Genomic DNA, 20595 nt, shown 5'->3' with positions numbered 1-20595 from the left:
TGTTCCTTATAATTAACAACAATTTACACTTCTGGAAAATGATTCTGACAACACAGAGCCGTTAAATAACGCGTCTGAACTTTCCACTCATAACGGCAACGCGTCCTGAAAGACTTCTACTTTACTTCACAAATAAGATTCACACTCAAGGACTTTGTTAAAAGAACCCAAAAGTAGGACAGGAAGAGGCTTCAGTCTTTATCTGCAGTGTAAAATGAGTTTCAGCATTTTATTGAAAGTAAGCAATAAATAATATTGTGATAAAAGTAGTTTATAAGTACTCAAGACTGTACATCATTGTTACAAGAGGGGAGAGCAGGGAACAGAAACAGCAACATGATCTGTGCATAAATGACTAAATCACAAACAGAGAAAAAGCATTTCTACTTCGAGCTTTAACTACATGTTGGGTGGAGAGAAGAGTCTGCGGTTCCTTTTCATGTGCCGTGAAAACTAACGGTGGAACCTGTGTTTGAGACGAGGGGGGGGGGGGGGTCGCTACATTCACAGGAGCAAACGATGTGAGCGAGTGATAATAAATAAGAAGGAGACGACAGGAGTTAGGAAGCGATAAGGCTCGATATGAAATCTTCGTAGAAAAAGGTATGTGGGGGGATCGCACCGGCCAGTCACAGCGGGGAGCGACTGAGGCCTCAGTGAAGTTGGTCCATCGAAGGAGTTTCATCCTGTACGAGTGTGTGTGTGTGTGTGTGTGGGAGGTTTGTTTTTGTTAAAGGGGCGAGCTGGTGTGTGGTCGGGTGGAGATAAGAGGAGAAGTTACCACATGCAAGGTCAACTAGAGAAACCTGCATTTAGTGGTTCCACTTGCAGTGACAGAAGCCCTCTAGGGTTTGTTGGTTTTCTCCTCCGCTACCGTTATATGGCTTTAATTCTTAAAATTCATTTTGGTTTTGCAGATATGGAAAATAACGAAGAGAAAAGGAAACTATATATATACACTGTGTGTTTCACATGATATCTGTTGTCACCATCACCGGTCTTGCCAGCAGTTATTGTAGCGGCGATGGAGGACTCACAGTGTCGAGCAGTTTGTGAAACAGTCCAGCAACTTGTCTCGATATTCACACGTCGACCTAAGAGCTGCTTTCACACAACATCACAGGTAATACGCTACAAAATATTACAACAGCTACAAAGGGCAAAGGATATGAATTAAGTTATATATCACATATCAAAGTCACTTTAGCATAAATTTAATGATTAGAATTCAAATCAAAGAAAGAGAAAAAAACACAAAAAAAAAACACACATCTGGTCAATAGAATCAGGGTTATAAAAAAGAAAAGATAAAATGTCTGTTGGTAGAAATATACAAACTCCAGACAATAGAAACATTCAGTTACATACATCTGAAAGCTTAGCTTTTAATACGCTCGGGCACAGTGGAGAAAGGTTTCTTTTTTAAAAAGTGGGTTGATTAACGGGATAGAGGCAAAAAAAGGGATTACATAGTAATTCTAAAATCAATTAAATGTCCCATTGGTTTACATAAATATAATAACAAATGTAGATAAATCTAAAAAGTTTCCACTAGGGATACTGAGATTGGTGAGTAAAGTTTTTCTCTGTGATGACGACAGAAAAAAACAAAACGTTGTTTTTAGTGTCATTTCAGTTCATCATCCTGGTCTTGTATGCAGGGAATTCCCCGTCATCTTCAGACCAGCGGTTACCTATAGAAATAATGAGGATAAACTGAGAAGGGGAGGAGAGAGATGAACGGACACAAGGAGAGAAGGAGGAGAGAGGAGGCGTACAACATGCGTTATTTAAGCCAAGTACAGTAGAAGAAAGCTGCTTTCTGCCTGGAAAGAGAGAGGAGCAGTTCTGCAGCAGGGGTGGGAATCAATAGAGGCCCCACGATACACAATACTTAAGTCACGATACGGTATCATCACGATACTTAAGTCACGATACGGTATCATCACGATACTTAAGTCACGATACGGTATCATCACGATACTTAAGTCACGATACTTACGTCACGATATGGTATTATCACGATACTTAAGTCATGATACGGTATCATCACGATACTTAAGTCACGATACGGTATCATCACGATACTTAAGTCACGATACGGTATCATCACGATACTTAAGTCACGATACGGTATCATCACGATACTTAAGTCACGATACGGTATCATCACGATACTTAAGTCACGATACGGTATTATCACGATGCTTAAGTCACGATACTTACGTCACGATATGGTATTATCACGATACTTAAGTCACGATACGGTATCATCACGATACTTAAGTCACGATACGGTATCATCACGATACTTAAGTCACGATACGGTATCATCACGATACTTAAGTCACGATACGGTATCATCACGATACTTAAGTCACGATACGGTATTATCACGATGCTTAAGTCACGATACTTACGTCACGATATGGTATTATCACGATACTTAAGTCATGATACGGTATCATCACGATGCTTCAAGTCACGATACGGTATCATCACGATACTTAAGTCACGACAAGATATTATCAGCATACTATATTATCCCGATACTTAAATCAATATACGATATTATCAAGATACCATATTATCTCAATGCAATATTGTCACGATATATTATGATGATACGATATCACTAAACAATATAATGTCACGATACTTCAATCATGACATGATATCATGATATTTAAATCACGATACGATATCGCGATACTTCAGTCTCGATACATTATTGCGATTTTTATATTGCGAGTATTACAATATCAAGCATTGCAATATAATGTGATTTATTACCTATTTTCAAATACAAAATCTGTTTTGTCTATCGAGATAAAGTTTCCACATCTCACATCAGTCCATTTCTAACATGCCTATAGCCAATGAACTACAATATCTATTATCAACTCATTTACTTTTACTTTGTTTAAGTCATCTATAGTGGGGATTTACATAAAATCACACAATTCAAATGATTAGGAAATAAAATATTGTATTTTTATTGATAAAAAATCTCTTCATTATTATGTTTACTGATGTATAATAATGAGCTTAGAGCTCATGTTAGTTAGTGTAAACAGCTCATAATTCATCTCTAATATCTATTTTATATTCATGTGAAAACATCTCCTTCAAACTACTGGATTTATTCTAGTTCATCACCAAAACTACATTTTACAGATGACGTCAACATCAGACTGGTGACTACAAAGCATTTATTAATAAAACATTTTATTAATAAAAGGGTCACATGACTCTCTGGTAATTTTCTATAAAACCTGACTCGTATCGTTGACCGGTTAATCCCGACATCCCTAATTGCAATATTAAGAGTTTATATAATAAAAGATTGATATATGGCATTTGTGTGTCGATACAATATGGCGATACTGTGCCGTATTGATTCCCCACCCCTAATCTGCAGTGAAGCAACAGCCATACTGTGTGTGCTTTGAGTGTACTTCTATTATTGCAGAGTTGATGCTTACCGTTGTGTGTTAACAAGAGTAGGTCCTGACTGTGGCAGTGTCCAGCCTCTGTATAGACTGACTTCCTGTGTTTCCATGTTGGCAGAATCACATGCAAAGGACATGCCGTTAGTCACAGCACAATAAAACAAACGGCACAGCAGCAAAGCCATTCGAGAAGAGTCAAGTACACAAGAAGTTCTACTTGAGTCAGTAGCAGCCATGACGGAGCATATTACACACACACACACTTCTGGCTCCGCTTACCTTCCATCGGGCTCCTCTTTGGCTGCATGGAGGGAGACCCCCCGCCGCTACCGGTCACTCGGAAGTTGGCGGGCAGAGTGTCGGACGCACCCAAGGACATCCCCCGCATGTCTTTGGGCCTGAACTTCTTCCTCCATGAGGGAGCTCGCCGGAAGTTCTTATCATCGTCGTCCTGTGTGTGTGTGTGCGAGAGTGAGTGAGAGAGTGAGTGAGTGAGTGAGTGAGTGAGTGAGAGTGAGAGAGAGAGACGTGTTAAATAATACGATTCATCACTCAGTTTGTGTTGCTGTGTTGGAGAGTGCGTTTGTGTTCGTCACCTCTTCCATTCTCCTGTCTGTGCCGATGGCCAGCAGGCTGTTGTATTCACGCTCCAGAGTCGCTCTGGCCTACGAGAGAGAGGCGAGAGGAGGAAGAGTCGACCGTTAATGAATTCACCCGTTGAACTCTGAATGAATTCTAGGGCTGAACGACTGTCTGAAGATTGGCAGGAATGCTTTTAGTGGCCGATCCCTGATGATGCTACATAGTGAAGAACAGAGCAGCGATGAACTCAGCAGGAGGGCTAATTATAAAACTAAATATTCTGGCTCTACAGGTGATTTCCCCCCCAACATCTTTTCCCCAACAACGCTCTGAATTAAGGTTCATTTTGACTCAACCCGTGTTGTTGTATGTCGAAAAAGTAGAAAGATGAACCAAGGTGGTTTTTATTTTGTTTCTGTCGGGTTTGAATTAAGTGTGTTTCACGACGTGGTCAAATTGTTTTTGTCAATGGAGTCTTGTGTATTTGGCAAGATCGATATAGCTGCTGTATCTGGTTACATAAAAATGATTTTACTCTTTAACAAAAAGGTCTCTCAGTAGGAACCCTTAATTACAATCATTACAATACATTCAGTAAACCTTCAGTACCTAGCATAGCATAGAAGGTATGCTAACATACTCTGCTAAAGTTAGCGCCACAGGTTTTTCGGTAGAAACGTAACGTTTTATAGACGTAGTGTATTTCTCCTTCCAACCTCTCCAGGTAACGAGTATCACTATCACACAACGTTTAACCACGACGAGCTCCAAACCCACTAAAGCAGCCAGAACATGAAGAACATCTGGAACCACTGATGAGTCTTCAGTCACATGATGTTGAAAGCGGCAGCATGTGTGTGGACCAGCTGACGGGCGGCGCGTACCTGTGTGTTCTGCGTGGGGATCTGCAGCAGTAGAGCCAAAGCGTTGTGGTCGAAGGTCTCGTCCAGGCCCAGCAGCGCCCCGTGGACTCCGCTCTCGCAGAGGTTGCTGCTGTACTCCTTCAGCCCGATGGCCTGAATCCAGCCGATCACACGCTCATTACTCCACACCAGCACCTCTGAAGAGACGAGCACAGCGCGAGAGCTTCACTGACCACGTATAACATCGTGTCTCATAGTGTCATTTAAAGGGACAAAGATGGAGTGGTGTGACGGATTAATGACACATGAATCATCAGAGGAAAATTAAGTTATAACGTCCTCCTTGCTCCTCCTTCTTTCCTTTCCTTCCCCATCCTTCCTTCCTTCCTTCCTCCCCCCCCCCCCTCCTCCTCCTCCTCCTCCTCCTCCCCCTCCTTTTTTCCTCCTCCTCCTCCCTTCCTTCTCCTCCTCCGTTTCTAGTCTCTGATCATGTTTCATTGTAAACAACCAATCAGTTTTTAGACCAACAGGAGGAGAGCTAGTAACGCTAGCAGCACCGCTAACGGCTAACCAACAGGAGGAGAGCTAGTAACGTTAGCAGCACCGCTAACGGCTAACCAACAGGAGGAGAGCTAGTAACGTTAGCAGCACCGCTAACGGCTAACCAACAGGAGGAGAGCTAGTAACGCTAGCAGCACCGCTAACGGCTAACCAACAGGAGGAGAGCTAGTAACGTTAGCAGCACCGCTAACGGCTAACCAACAGGAGGAGAGCTAGTAACGCTAGCAGCACCGCTAACGGCTAACCAACAGGAGGAGAGCTAGTAACGCTAGCAGCACCGCTAACGGCTAACCAACAGGAGGAGAGCTAGTAACGTTAGCAGCACCGCTAACGGCTAACCAACGGAGGAGAGCTAGTAACGTTAGCAGCACCGCTAACGGCTAACCAACGGAGGAGAGCTAGTAACGTTAGCAGCACCGCTAACGGCTAACCAACAGGAGGAGAGCTAGTAACGCTAGCAGCACCGCTAACGGCTAACCAACGGAGGAGAGCTAGTAACGTTAGCAGCACCGCTAACGGCTAACCAACGGAGGAGAGCTAGTAACGTTAGCAGCACCGCTAACGGCTAACCAACGGAGGAGAGCTAGTAACGTTAGCAGCACCGCTAACGGCTAACCAACGGAGGAGAGCTAGTAACGTTAGCAGCACCGCTAACGGCTAACCAACAGGAGGAGAGCTAGTAACGTTAGCAGCACCGCTAACGGCTAACCAACAGGAGGAGAGCTAGTAACGTTAGCAGCACTGCTAACGGCTAACCAACAGGAGGAGAGCTAGTAAGGTTAGCAGCACCGCTAACGGCTAACCAACGGAGGTTCACTTCAGTTACATCATGATGCCTTCAGGCTCTGCTCAGTGAACATGAGTACTGGCTGAATGTACATTATAACGTTATCATGATGTGTTTTGTTTTGGTGATGAACTTGAATAAATCCAGTAGTTTGAAGGAGATGTTTTCACGTTAATATAAAATAGATATTAGAGATGAATGATGTTAACTTCTAACACGAGCTCTAAGCTCATTATTATACATCATTAATAATAATAATGAAGTATTATGATATTTAATTGAATGTATTATAATTATGAGCTGTTGAACTTCTGTGAGTTACCTTGAAGTTCGAGCTGAGACTCCTCCCTCCTCCTCTCCAGCTCCTTCCTGTCGTAGTTGAGCCTCCTCAGAGACATCACTCCACACTGGAAGCTGTTCCTGTTGCATCAACACAAACACACGTTCATTCACATCCCTGCTGGTCGCTCATCTCTTGTTACGTCGATGTTCAGTCTTGAGGTCACAGACTGTACTCGTGATGTGGGTCTCTTTAGATATCACCATGAAACTTCACCAGTTCATCACTCACATTAAGAGGAGTATTTATTGTATTACAAGTTTTCTGAAATGTAATGTTTAAACATGTAAATGAGGCATTATCTAATGGAAACTTTTGGTGAATTTAGTAGAAATCTACAGACGTAAATAAACAAAGCAGTAAAATAAATGTTTTCTTTCCTCTAGTGTGCATTAAACACCATGTTTTCTCCCGTGGTGTCTGAGTAGTTACCTGTGGAAGCTGTCCACCATCTTGAGCTGCCCCCTCAGGTCCTTCTTGGTGAGGTGGTCCAGCATGCGGGCGTCCACCAGTGACTCCATGAAGTAGGAGCGGTACTGAGGTAAACCCAGGCTGGGCAGCCACTCGTTACCGATCCACTCGTGGTTCATGTCTCCGTACGCCAACGTCTACGGTCACACAACACATCACTGAACACGCATACGTGAGATCAATAGGAAGCTAATTATTACTCCAGGATATTGAACGTGATGTCTTTCAGTTATCTAAACTTTTGACGGTTGATTAATAATTTTAAAAAGGTCGACGCACTGCAAAGATGATTCAATATGTATATAGAGTATAGTTAACCGTTCTAACATGAACTGTTGATGTAAAATATAATTATTACAGAAATATAAAGTATTCCAACTGTTACAGGTGCTTCACTATAATAATACATTTCCCTTGAAGTACATAAACATCACACTACTTGTGGTTTCTAAATCTTAAGGTATTAATATGAATCTTTAATCATTACATAACACAGACTGTGTTCCAGTGAGTCTACAATGCTGATTCATTTGGAAGGTTTTTACTGTACGAGTATCTGCTGTTTGTTTACTCTTCTGATGCTTTGAGGTGTTTTTACGTTTATGCACGTTGTTTGCAGAGTTATGCTTCATCATAAGTTGGTCTCTGGTCACCTCTGTGGACGTTATGGAGAATAAGATCTTCTGACTGAGAGTCCCTCTGTCTCTGTATTGCTCTTCATGTAATCTAGTGAACACAGTCTACTGGTCGGGTTGTTTTTCTGCTCTTCTTGTCATTATTCTTTGTTGTATTTTTCTAAATGATGATGGTTTAGGCTTTCTCTTGTTATGGTCTGTTTTCCTCATTGAGTTGAGGGGAGGTCCGTTGTATAAGATTCTTTTTTCATAATCTTGATTAATGACGACGTACGTGTGCAGATAATGAATAAACATCTCTTTCCTCATCTGAAGTGCACGGTGTGGACAGGACTAGATTGGGTCAATTCTTTAAAACCAGGTGTTTCTGGATAATGAGGATTATTTATTATATTTCACCGTCGGGTCGAACCGCAATAGAGAGGCTTGACTTCTTCATTTATGCAAACTGTGCATGTTTTGCATCATCAGCGGTTCCTTCCTGTGCTTCACCGTAACGTCTTCTTAAGGTTGTGGAACCTTAAACGCATCAAACGTCATGTTTGTCTGTTAGTGGGACTCAACGTTCAAATGTTTCTGCTGTGAGCCGAACTAAACGGGTCAAACAGTCCCAACATGCTCGTTGTGAACAAACTGAGTGAAAAGTGATCTGGAAATAAATACGGAGGGAAAACTGTGACGTCTCCTCAAAGAGATGCTTAAAAACAATGAACACTGAGTAAAAGCACGGTGTTGTTAAGAAGGTGGTGGGGGGGGGGGGGGGGGGGGGGGGTGCAAACCTGGGCCCAGCTGCCCTCGTCATCCTCCTGGTGTTAGCATGGTTAGAGTGAGCATGGTGAGAGGAACAGAAAGGTGAGGGTTAGTGAGGCAGCAGGGTGTGTTAGAGCAGCTTCATGTGCAAAGAGACAGAAACAACACGAGTGGGCGCTGTGGAGGAAACACTATAGAATGGATAGTTACTATTATATTATATTCTGGTCCAATATAAATATATCTCTGTAAATTAAGTCAGAAACTATCGTTAGAACTAACCAGACAGGAATGTCTGTTTTTTTGTAAATCAAGCTAATTTGATTTATTTCATCACTGACTGTTTACGTGCACAAAATACTCAGGTTATTTTTGCACTTGTTCCAATAAAGACAATATTCCTGCTAAGCTGTTAACATGGCTGATGAATATTAATATTCCTGTTTTCATGCAGCCGTGCAAACCATTCAACATGTCCTCTCTTGCTCACTGCTCAGTGCTGAACACTCGCTGTTTTGCTAAACTTTGTTCTTTAATTCAAAGTTACAACACATTCAATGCATCATCCTTTCACGGCGATGCATGAAAACGGACTCCGACGTGGTAAACAGGAAAGACGTCGTGTGTGTGACTCATATTGTAAATGTGCTGTATACGTGTCCAATAAAGAATGCTCCATATCCCACGAGTCTTCATCAAAATAAGGAATACATGCCGTTTACATAACCTGTATCAAATGCAGAATAATGGTGTAATATCAGTGTGCATGTAAAGCCTAGTCAGTGATTCAGAAATCATATCAAAATCCAATATGGCGGTAAAGCAGACCTGCTCGTTGATTAATAACACTGCCCACGAAGCTACAACACAACTAGAGCGGAATAAATAAAGCCAGAAGCTACCTCTTAACAACTATACATTGATGTTGTCATATCGCTAAACCCCAACACTGTGGCTCAACAAACAGAAAACTTAAGAACAGAACAGTAACAGTGGGAGGACGTCCTTCATGGTCTGGATGTTCAAACACTATTTATTCATAATAATCATAATATTTTATTCATTCAGATGTAGACATCTCAGTAAACTAGGCAGCAGGTGTTTTTCTGAGCAACTATACAGCGCGCACACACACACACGTAAGGTCTACAGGAAGAGACAGGAAACTACTAACACCAACGAGGAAGAAAGAAATCACGAACTCACAGAAAGGTCTTGTTTCAAGTTGCCCAATGAGACTCCATGAAGCCAGATTCATACTCAAGTGTTGAATATTAATATTTGCACGCAAAGAGGAAGGTGTGACCGTCCTACAGGCAACTTGGAACGAGACGGTCAGCACAGAAGCAAGAGGCCACCAGTGTCACCGGCCAATCAGGGAAGACTAACCGTGGGAGGTGTGGCTGCCAAATTCTCCATTTCTTCATGTGTGAGCCACACGTTTCCTGTGGTCTGATCGTTTGACAAACCCCCCAAATCACAAGTGAGAGAAGTGAGTGAGGAGTGATGGTGGAGGACAGGAAGAGAGAAGATCAAGAAAAAGGTTTCATCACTGTTAGAGAAAGAATTAAACCGGAATCATAGTTTGATCCCATCGTTAGTTCATGTTAAGCTGTTAAAATGCATTAAAAGTGCCGAGTCAGACGACAAGAATGAGCAGACAGAGAGTTTAAAGGCATCTTCAAGACTTCTGCAAAGTTTCTTAATATTATCAGTAATTTAAGATGCGTGTTGTCATCGACATGTTAGCCCGTCAGTACCGTTCTGGAGGTGGGCGGAGCCGACGGGCTGGTGAGCGACATGATCTCCTGGATGGCGAGGCGGAGCTTCAGGCGGTGCAGCGGGTTGCTGATGCCGATCTCTCTCTGGATCTCCGTGTCCGACAGCGCAGACATGATGGCCCCGCTCTTCACGTTGGCGCGGCACGCAGCCACGTACCAGGCCGGCATGCCCACCCACAGCTGGGGGGGTAAGAGGTAAGAGACAAGAGACAGTGCAGTAAGTTCACCTGTCCGTTACACCACTATTCTAAATGGTTGTCAGATCTATTGAGTCCGTGTCGTACCTCCAGCCAAACCACGACCGTCGGTCCGTCCCACTGGGCGAATGGCAGGCCCTGCATGCGAGCCTCCTCCAGTAACTCATGCCTGAGACACAAAAGAAATGTTAAAGCCAATATGCTAAATACATGCACACAAAGCCATCATAAAAACCCCAATATGCACTCCATCAAATCCACCTTTGGAACACAGGAGCACACAACCCCGGAGACATCACCGACATGCATCCTCAGAACGGAGAGCAGGAGTTTGAGAGAAAACAAAGCAGTTGAAACCCAGAAAGACTCAAACACACACATCTGGAGAACCTTCGTCAGGGCCTCTACTCTCCAGGTTTAACCAGATGGGTCTTCAGTTGGGCCTCCGGGAGGCGACTGGATTCAGGACCGAGTCTACGTGGAGGAGCACGACAGTACGGATGCATTCCTCTACGACTGTAGGGACATCACATGCAGAGAGGAAGCGTTCTACTCTGTACATCCAGTTCATGCACATTCTCATGTTCAGCAGAGAATGATGCTCTGATTCAGCTTCTCTCAGAGGTCTGTTCAATTCACTAAACACAGCAACAGGTCCCAACTGATGCTACCAGATGGAGAGAGAGGTTGTACTTGCACCACTAGATGGAGCCGTGTGCCACACATCAAACATGAAGAACTAACACAGCCTCTGATTGGCCGATCTGCCAAAAAAGATTGAGGAAACTCTCATCAGTCTTGGATTACGGTGACATGTTAAACGTGGATGCTTCAGCTGAGACTCTGAAGATGAATTACTGGCGATGACGACGTCGCAGGAGACGTCTGTTTTCAGTGAGCTTAGAAAACCGTGCAAAACAATCTAAAGCTTATTATTACAATTTAAATTCTCTATTTCACCTCCAGTGGCTCTCGTTTCAGTTCATTCATTTGCTTTGATTGTTAATTACTTTATTTATTCTCAATCTTTCCCAGAGTAGCAACTTCATGCACCAACAGGAAAACAGAGAGAGGAAAATGTGTCACTCACGAAAAAGCAGCACACGCACACACACACACACAGTCCTGTTAGTTAGGCTCCTCTGTGGAGAGCAAGGTAAAGAGCAGCATGGAAAAGCCATCAGGCAGTCAGAGGGACGAGCTGTTGGGGGTCCTCGGAGTTACTGGTGAGGTCAACGTGAAGCCAAGAGAGGAAAGAAGATAAAAGGCAAAAGCAACGTGAACCAACTTACCCCGTCTTTGGACTACACATGGAATGAGAGGGGGATGATACAAAAAGAAGAAAAAGAAGAAGAAGAGGGAGGTTGACAAAACAATAAAAGAGAAAGAATGAACTAATTTAAGAGCTGCATGGGAGCAACAAACAAAACATTTATTGAGGGGAAATAAAACAGCTGTGGGAGGTAACTGTGATGAAGTGGGTGTGTCGTGGAAAGTGGATGAGCTGAGTGAGCGTGAGGCGGTGGCAGCGAGTGAGGATGTGAACACTGAACACTGGTGAGGACCACGGGACTCACGGTCTGGAGTAACGCATCAGCAACTAAATAAAGGAGCAACGGATCAGCAACTAAATAAAGGAGCAACGTAACGGATCAGCAACTAAATAAAGGAGCAACGGATCAGCAACTAAATAAAGGAGCAACGAATCAGCAACTAAATAAAGGAGCAACGAATCAGCAACTAAATAAAGGAGCAACGAATCAGCAACTAAATAAAGGAGCAACGAATCAGCAACTAAATAAAGGAGCAACGAGAACTGCTACAGATGACCGATCAGGATTCTTTATTTTCATCTATAGTTATTATTTGATAACAATACAAATGATAAGGAAATAAGACTATAATAATTAATTAGTATTTTTAATGATGTATTATGATTATTTGTTTTCATCTCCGTCACAAAAATGATTTCACTGCTCTGAAAAAGTTCTAAATGTTATACTTTTATTTTGTTAAAGTAATTTACGCTGCAAACAATTCAAACTAATGAAATAGAAGATTGTGTTTTTATTGATGAATAAATCTCTTCATTATTATTATTAATGAAGTATAATAATGAGCTTAGAGCTCGTGTTATGAAGTCAAACAGCTCATAATTCATCTCTAATATCTGTTTTATATTCATGTGAAAACATCTCCTTCAAACTACTGGATTTATTCTAGTTCATCACCAAAACTACATTTTACAGATGACATGTGAACACATGATAACGTTATAATGTACCTTCAGCCAGTACTCATGTTCACTGAGCAGAGCCTGAAGGCATCATTAGCTGTTAGCTCCGATGCTGCTAACGTTAAAAAGCTCTCCTGCTAAATTTAAACACGGATTTGTTGCTCACAATGTAACATCATCATCAACGCTGATCTACTGGTCGCATATTTTTAATATAACGACCAGAAGTAAAACTGTATTCAACTGTGTAATTAATCTGCTACGGTCCGTTCCACCAACAGCATCCTGCAGAGTGAGGTGGCATCTCATCGTGCTGTTAGGGCCACACTTACTTCTTCTGCAGCTTCCTGTTCTTCTCTGCGGGGCCTCCCAGGGTTCCCATCCCTACGCCATCCTTAGGAGAGCTCTCTGCCTCAGGAGTACCAGCTAGGAACAGAAACACACACCTTGATCTGAGATCTGACGGGGGCGGCGTTACATTTACATAAACATGTGTTCTGTAGCGGAATAAGACCCCCCGTGGTGTCTCACCTTGGCCGGGGGAGTCCTTGCCGGGGATGTTGGGTCGGCCCTTCTCCTTCTTCCCAAAGAGGCGTCCAATGGAGGACTTGATGCTCTTCTTCTTGGCTGCTTTGTTGAGAGAGTCCTGGCTGCTGTTACTGCTGCTGGGGTTACTCCCCTGGCCGTCCTGCAGGCCAGCCAGGCTGTGGGACCAGAAGAGGGGGAAGTGAGGAGAACCGCAGAATAGAACCCATGAAGACACATTAATGAATATAAAATAAAGTCTCCTCTCAGAGTCTCTTCAGCGTCTTACCCTCGAATGTCTCTGATGTCCTCGTGGCTGCCGGTGTGCCCCGCCTCCCTGTTCAGGCGCATGGAGCGCGGCGTGGTGGGGGGGGACGTCTCACACCGGATGGTGGCCTTGTCGTCCTGAGCGGACTGCGTTACGGCGGGATAGAGACGCATGTTAGAGAGCCGCTGAGTAGAAAGCTGCTTCATTTTGAATGCACCGAGCGGCTTCACTCCCCGTGGTCTGTGACCAGTCAATATATGTATACACATATTATATATTATATATATATATGTAGTTAACTGTAAATACTACACGATAGCAGGAACATAGAAGCAGCTTCAGCGTTGCTCATTGGGTGAGACTAACTGACCCACGACATCCTCACCAGTTTCACCTAATGTTGGATTTAAAATGTTTTCTGTGTTCCATGTTATCTATACTTTTTAGGGACATATTACATTTGTAAGAATGTAGAATTGAAATACTGTCAGGGTGACTTTCTATGCATCTCCAAATATGTATTATTATGTCAGATATATGTAAACTCTGATGCATCACTTCGGGGCTTTTTACTCTTTAATTGTGCGGTTAATGCAGTTTGTTTTTTTGAGTTCAACCTTCCTGTAATAAGTCTAATAAAGAGCCGTCAACATACAGACACTCACATTTAAACCCATCAAAGCACCATTATGTTACCCTATAGCCGTTAATCAGAACGAGATCATGAATTCTGTTATATTTAAATCTAGAGTCCTGCTTTCACATTTTAGTTTTGACTATTTTCCACCAGATTTGAGAGAGTTTCTAATAATGTTTGAGAAGATAAATTATCATTTACAGAAAATAATTAAGTTTTTGTGTTTTATTTTGACACCGACATTATGTAACGTCATGGAATTTAAAGGGTTAAAGTTCTTAGAATGAATGAGTATTTGGTAGTTATGATCGGGACTGATGTAAAACATTAACTCAGTGAAGATGGAATATCATTTTAATGTTTTAATTGATGGCTTTCTGTCCTCTTTAGGGTTACGATGTTTAGAACCGGATTTAATGTTACAAATTGCAGAATTTATCCAAAATTCTCATTTGACTCTGATGAGCAAAAACCATCTGATGAGCAAAAACCAGCAAATGAGAAACTCTTTCTGCTTGAAAAAATATTCAAACAAATAATAAATTATCAAAATTTGTTGCATATGAACTTTCTCTTGATCGACCGAGCGATTAATCAACTAATCGTTTCAGCTCCAGAATAGAACAGCAGACCTAAAGCACACGGTGGCCGAGGGAAGTACAATAATGCCACTAAAGGTGTGAACACCTCTGGATGTGGAGGGTGCTATTTGTGAGCGTGTGGAGGAGTTTAGCTTCGCACTGGATGAGATGAAGACGCTGAACATTGAGGATCACACTACAGCAGCGCTCTAGTTTACCTTCCTGCGGTGCTTCCGCAGGTCACTAGGCTGAAGCGTGGCAGAGGAAAGAGAGAGAGGAGAAAAAAAAAGCAGTTAGTGAGACGCACAACAGACCGGCGGCGGATTAAAGACACACACACACACACACACACACACACACACACACACACACACACACACACACACACACACACACACACACACACACACACACACACACACACACACACACACACACACACACACACACACACACACACACACACACACACACACACACACACACACACACACACACACACACACACACACACACACACAGCAAAAGCACCACGCTGAAGGTCGGGACGGGTGCAGCCCGGCTCTGAAGCTGATGAAGGAGATCAGAGGGAGGAAGAGGAAGGAGATCGGAGGGAGGAAGAGGAGTCAAGGTCTCGAGGAAACCACTTTGAGTAACTCGAGGTATCTGAGCAGCGAGCAGGCGACTTATGATTAAAGCTTTGTTTATACGCAGACGGACGCGAACAAACAAAATGAACTGTGAAGAATCAAAAAGACAACGAGGTAACTCATAGACGTGAACATACACTGTAGATGTTACTGGCAGGAAACCGAACTCCGTTGTCTTTGTACAAACATTAAAAGTATTATAAAGAAGCAGAGGTTGAATATCCTGTAATCGATCTGTAGATTCTTAAGACCTGTTGCTGAGCTTGCTATAGTTTTGCTTTAACGTGATAAGAGTGCGACACCTGGATTTATGAAGCCGAAGATGTTCGTCATATTTTCCACTGAGCACCTAAAAAGGGAGGAGGAGGAGGGTCCCCCCACCCCTGCATTCCTCACCGGCCTGGCATTAGCAGAGCAAATAAACCATCAGCGTGCCACATTTCTATGCTCCTTTTCTTTTTGCCCCCAGGAGGAAAAATAGCTAATCAGTCATTTCCTCTCCTCATGTGACGCACTGAGGCGGAGCAGGGAAGAGATCAGAGAGATATAAAGAGGAAACAGGAAGAGGGAATTCATTTTATCACCAAAAATGTTCCTTTCCTTCTTGTTCCAGGACATTTCAACTGGTTTCACTGATGCTTTGAACACAGATATTCAATGTTATTAATCTAAACTACGTTGAGGCCGACGGTCGTTTCTCATGAACTCAAAGCAGCGCTCCCTTCTCCTCCCCGTAAATCTCACAAACACTGAACCAGTGCAGCTCTGCTCGGACTTGAGTTCATTCTTTCAACCGCAAGATCACAAATTCCTGAAAGGACTGACTGATGAGGAACAGCAGCTCCGGCGTTAACGGGAAAGAACCAACGAGAACTAAACTCTCCGCCCACAGCTCAGTGTTACGTCTTCAAACATCTGGATGCAAACAGAGGAGCTGGAGCTAACACGAGCATTTCATAATGCAGGCTGCTCAGTTACTGGTGTTCTTAATGTCTTTGTATTGTACACAGACTGTACTGCAGGACCCAGAGGGACAAACAGCAGATCAAACCAACGTGGCCCTTAAAGAAGGACCGGAGCACCAGAGGTAACTCAGCCCACTGGGTGTTTCCTCTCCTGTTTCTGAACCAAGACAATGCTTTTGTTCTGCTAGTGTTTGTCATGAAAGGGAACTCCCTTTGATCACATGTTCTTTGTCAATATAACTAAATATCCTGTGATGAACCATCATCTTTTTCTGATCACACATGTGATGTGAAGCCATATAAGACCCTTTATAACCTCATAGAAAGGAAAAGCTAGAGACGTTACCTTCGTCAAGGCCAACGGTATTAAGGGAGCCGTTCACAAGTTGCATTTAAAAACTTCTGTTGCACTAAACTAATCAAAAGATAAATGGATCTCCAGCACCATAAGTCGAGTTCTCATCTTCACTCTGATCTTTCAACCTTCGATGGCAAGCGTGAAACAAGTAAAATATTCTGTGGGATGGAGAGTAGCTTCAGGTAGTCCTGCACTAAAATAATACACACACACACACACACACACACACACACACACACACACACACACACACACACACACACACACACACACACACACACACACACACACACACACACACACACACACACACACACACACACACACACACACACACACACACTTAGTATGACCTCGACAAATGTGCAATCACAAGTTATTCTGGGAGCAAAGTGATGCGTTTAGCACACAGTAAAAGGAAAAGGTGTCCTGTGTGTATTTAAAGAAATCAGAAGAGGAAGAGGAAGAGGCCGACTGCACCCACCCGGCTGTGGAGAGAGAGCTGCAGGTACCTGAGAGAAGGGCGCATAGCTACAGGCGTGAGGGGGGGTGCTGAAGCCAGTCGCACCATAAGGCAGGTAAGTGACTGTCTGCTGGGAGAGGGAGCTCTGGATGACGTAGGGGTCATAGCTATAGTGCTACGAGCGAGGGGCAGTTACACACACACACAAGGTTACACACTCGATACACACATTAGTACAGTAACCACACTGGTGAGAGGAGACGGCATGAACACACGGGGAAGCACCTACAACTACAAATAAATACGACTTCCTGGACTTATGTCACGACAGAAACCAACACTAAATGAAGTCAAACAAGCTATTCAGTGCCGCCGTATGGGATACATGGAGGCTTTACCAGGGTCATGACGCCCATGCGGTCCAGTTCTCTGTTGGGGCTGCGTCTGGGGGTGGAGTGTCCGGAGCCTGGAGGAGAGCCGCCCAGCGAGGAGCCCGGACACAGTGACGGGTTGATGGAGCTCATGGAGCGGAAACGTCCTCCCAGGCTCTCGCCGCTGCCCACCCGGCACTCGATCTCCTCCGCCCGGATGGCTGTGTTCTCCTTCTCCTCCTGGATCATTCTGTGACGACCGAGGGACGACAGGGAGTTAAGTTTCACCCTCTGAACCCCAAAAAAAGCATGTGTTCAAGAGGAGAGGAGAGGAGGAGAGAGGCGAGATGAGAGAGGAGAGAGAAGAGGGGAGAGAAGAGGAGAGAGAAGAGGAGAGATGAGAGAGAGGAGATGGGAGAGGAGAGAGGAGAGAGATGAGAGAGGAGAGATGAGAGAGGAGGGGAGGGGGGAGAGGGGAGAGAGGAGAGGGAGGAGAGAGAAGAGGAGAGATGAGAGAGAGGGGAGAGGAGAGAGAGAGGAGAGATGAGAGAGGAGAGATGAGAGGAGGGGGGAGAGGAGAGAGGAGAGAGGAGAGGAGGGGAGAGAGGAGAGAGGAGGGGAGGGGAGAGAGGAGGGGAGGGGAGAGAGGAGAGGAGAGAGAGGAGAGGAGAGAGAGGAGAGAGAGAGAGCAGAGAGGAGGGGAGAGAGAGAGCAGAGAGAGGAGAGAGGAGAGGAGTGAGGAGGGGAGGGGAGAGAGGAGAGAGGAGGGGAGGGGAGAGGAGGGGAGGGGAGAGAGGAGAGAGGAGAGAGGAGAGGAGGGGAGAGAGGAGAGGAGTGAGGAGGGGAGGGGAGAGAGGAGAGAGGAGGGGAGAGGAGAGGAGGGGAGGGGAGAGAGGAGAGAGGAGAGGAGGGGAGAGAGGAGAGGAGAGAGGAGAGGAGTGAGGAGAGGCTGGAAGTAGAGGATGCTAAAATAGTTCTATATTTATAGCAGCCTATAGGAGCCTCCATTTTTTCCCCAACATTGGTAACACTCGTGTCCACTTGAAACACATTGGACATATAGATTCCATTGTTTTCCAATTTTTATCATATTAATTATCAAAAATTAAACTTGCGTTTTATTTATTGTTTCATGATTGATGACATCATAACTGTGTTATTCTGCACTGAAGACATGTTCTAGTTCTCTCTACTTCTAGTCATGATGGTTCTGTTTCCATAGAGGAGCAGTCGAGAGGCGTGACAACCTGCAGACATGTTGATAGAAAAGACAGCGTTACGTGAAGCACGGTTTGGTGTGCCGGTACCTTATTTCATTGTTGATGGCATCCAGCTGCTCCTGCAGCATTAAGGCGAGTGTCTGTGCGTCCGCCTGGCCACCAGGGGACAGCATGTCCACCGAGCTGAACATGGTCTCTCGATCGTCCTCCAGGTCCGAGGCGTCCATGTCGCTCTCGAAGGCCTGGGCCACGTTGGCCAGCACGTTGGCCTGCTGCATGCGCTCCCACTCCTGCTCGTTCAGAGTCTGCACCTGGATTCATTCACGCAGGTAAGAAACAGGGAAGGGGAGAGGAACGGAGGTAAAGATACCAAGAGGGAATCAGATATCGAAGGCAGAAAAAGGATAAAAGAGACAGGGAAAGAGAGCAGGATATGAGAGGGAAGTGGACATTAGCTGGTACTTGAGTATTTGTCATGAATGCACCACACAAGTAACTTCCACTGTTCTCTCCACCACACTGACTTACATGTCGCTGAAGTCCAGAGTGGAAGCAAACAGAGAGAAACGGAGAAGAAGAAAATCATCAGAAATAACTCAAACATTAGACAGAAACAGGTGGAGGAAGGAAAACAGCACAAAGAGAGCATGTTCCAGTAAATGACTTCAACAAGAGGGAGAGATCTCAAGAACACCTTTCAAGTTATAGAACAGCGAATAGGAATTCACCAAGTACAGAACCTGGACACAATGACGTCCGTCTGTCACTTCCTCTTTGGACTAGACGGTGCTTATGCTGCATAAACTGTTCAATGTGTTAACAAGAGAAGTAAATGACAGATCCGTAGGGCTGTAACAAATAGTTTGAAGCTTCAAAGCTTTGTTCATTAAATCAACATTTGAATGCTGCTCAGCTGGTTCCTATTTGCAGGTTCATTGTGTTTAAAGCCGGTAATTCAGGTTCAGTACAAAGAAACCAGAATAACCTCCTCACGGTGTAATGGATCCACCAACCAGTTTACATCCATGTTAGTCCAACATGTCATCACCAAGAGGAGAGGAGAGAGAGGAGGGGAGGAGGAGAGAGGAAGAGGAAAGGAGGAGAGAGGAAGAGGAGAGGGGAGGAGGAGAGAGGAAGAGAGAGGAGGAGAGGGGAAGAGGAGAGGAGAAGAGGAGAGGGGAGGAGGAGAGAGGAGAGGGGAAGAGGAGAGAGGAGAGGGGAAGAGGAGAGAGGAGAGGGGAAGAGGAGAGGGGAAGAGGAGAGGGGAAGAGAGAGGAGGAGAGGGGAAGAGGAGAGGAGGAGAAGAGAGAGGAGAGGAGGAGAAGAGAGAGGAGAGGAGGAGAAGAGGAAGAGAGAGGAGAGGAGGAGAAGAGAGAGGAGAGGAGGAGAAGAGAGAGGAGAGGAGGAGAAGAGAGAGGAGAGGAGGAGAAGAGGAAGAGAGAGGAGAGGAGGAGAAGAGAGAGGAGAGGAGGAGAAGAGAGAGGAGAGGAGGAGAAGAGAGAGGAGAGGAGGAGAAGAGAGAGGAGAGGGGGGGAGGAGAGGAGAGATCACCTCATCATCTTATTCTTGAGTTATGGCCAAATATGAGTTTTGTGATGTCATCAGTGCATCTTTAAGTTTACGTTAATCTTCAACCAAAGAAAGTCTCAGTGAGCTAATCGATAAGTTGATTTAATCAACAGATATAAAACTGATATTCTCCTCAAAGAATCACATTAAAGCACAGATGTGCTCACAAGTCTGTTAAATGACTTAGAAAAGTAATTCAGTAATTCAAAAAATTAGTTTTGAGGATTTCTTTCTTTCTCATGGTGATGAGGGACATTTGGCACAGCCCTACTGATCTGCTATAAGCTCCTGCTGCATTCCTTTAACGCAAGTAGAGGAAATAGAAATCTCAGA

The 20595-nt window shown here is 44.2% G+C and overlaps 1 protein-coding gene across 23 annotated transcripts in view; it reads right to left on the bottom strand.

Moving 5' to 3' along the window:
* Positions 1-197: 197 nt before the first annotated feature.
* The window catches only part of ppfia1 (PTPRF interacting protein alpha 1), a 47775-nt gene continuing 27377 nt past the window's right edge, over positions 198-20595 (bottom strand). For 8 of the 23 annotated variants that reach the window (XM_076078643.1, XM_076078631.1, XM_076078634.1 and 5 more), the window contains 16 exons: positions 18781-19004; positions 17501-17723; positions 14885-14914; positions 13470-13594; positions 13187-13359; positions 12988-13081; positions 11712-11723; positions 10507-10588; positions 10202-10402; positions 9831-9893; positions 7018-7193; positions 6568-6665; positions 4919-5094; positions 4049-4117; positions 3732-3903; positions 198-1694 (listed from right to left, as the gene is read on the bottom strand). In XM_076078643.1, coding sequence (XP_075934758.1) covers positions 1633-1694; positions 3732-3903; positions 4049-4117; positions 4919-5094; positions 6568-6665; positions 7018-7193; positions 9831-9893; positions 10202-10402; positions 10507-10588; positions 11712-11723; positions 12988-13081; positions 13187-13359; positions 13470-13594; positions 14885-14914; positions 17501-17723; positions 18781-19004 — 1980 coding nt within the window. In that variant the 3' untranslated portion in view covers positions 198-1632. Of the gene's footprint in view, positions 1717-3485; positions 3551-3731; positions 3904-4048; positions 4118-4918; positions 5095-6567; positions 6666-7017; positions 7194-8090; positions 8211-8241; positions 8498-9830; positions 9894-10201; positions 10403-10506; positions 10589-11711; positions 11724-12987; positions 13082-13186; positions 13360-13469; positions 13595-14884; positions 14915-17500; positions 17724-18780; positions 19005-20595 lie in introns of those variants that run through there. The other 15 variants (XM_076078640.1, XM_076078644.1, XM_076078647.1 and 12 more) reach the window with 12 other exon arrangements.

This window comes from Anarhichas minor, unplaced genomic scaffold (assembly GCF_050575085.1).
Source record: "Anarhichas minor isolate MPS153535 unplaced genomic scaffold, ASM5057508v1 ptg000067l, whole genome shotgun sequence".
In the NCBI taxonomy this organism is placed as follows: domain Eukaryota; kingdom Metazoa; phylum Chordata; class Actinopteri; order Perciformes; family Anarhichadidae; genus Anarhichas; species Anarhichas minor.
The sequence above is the reverse complement of the archived record's forward strand: the minus strand, read 5'-3'. Positions and strand labels throughout refer to the sequence as shown.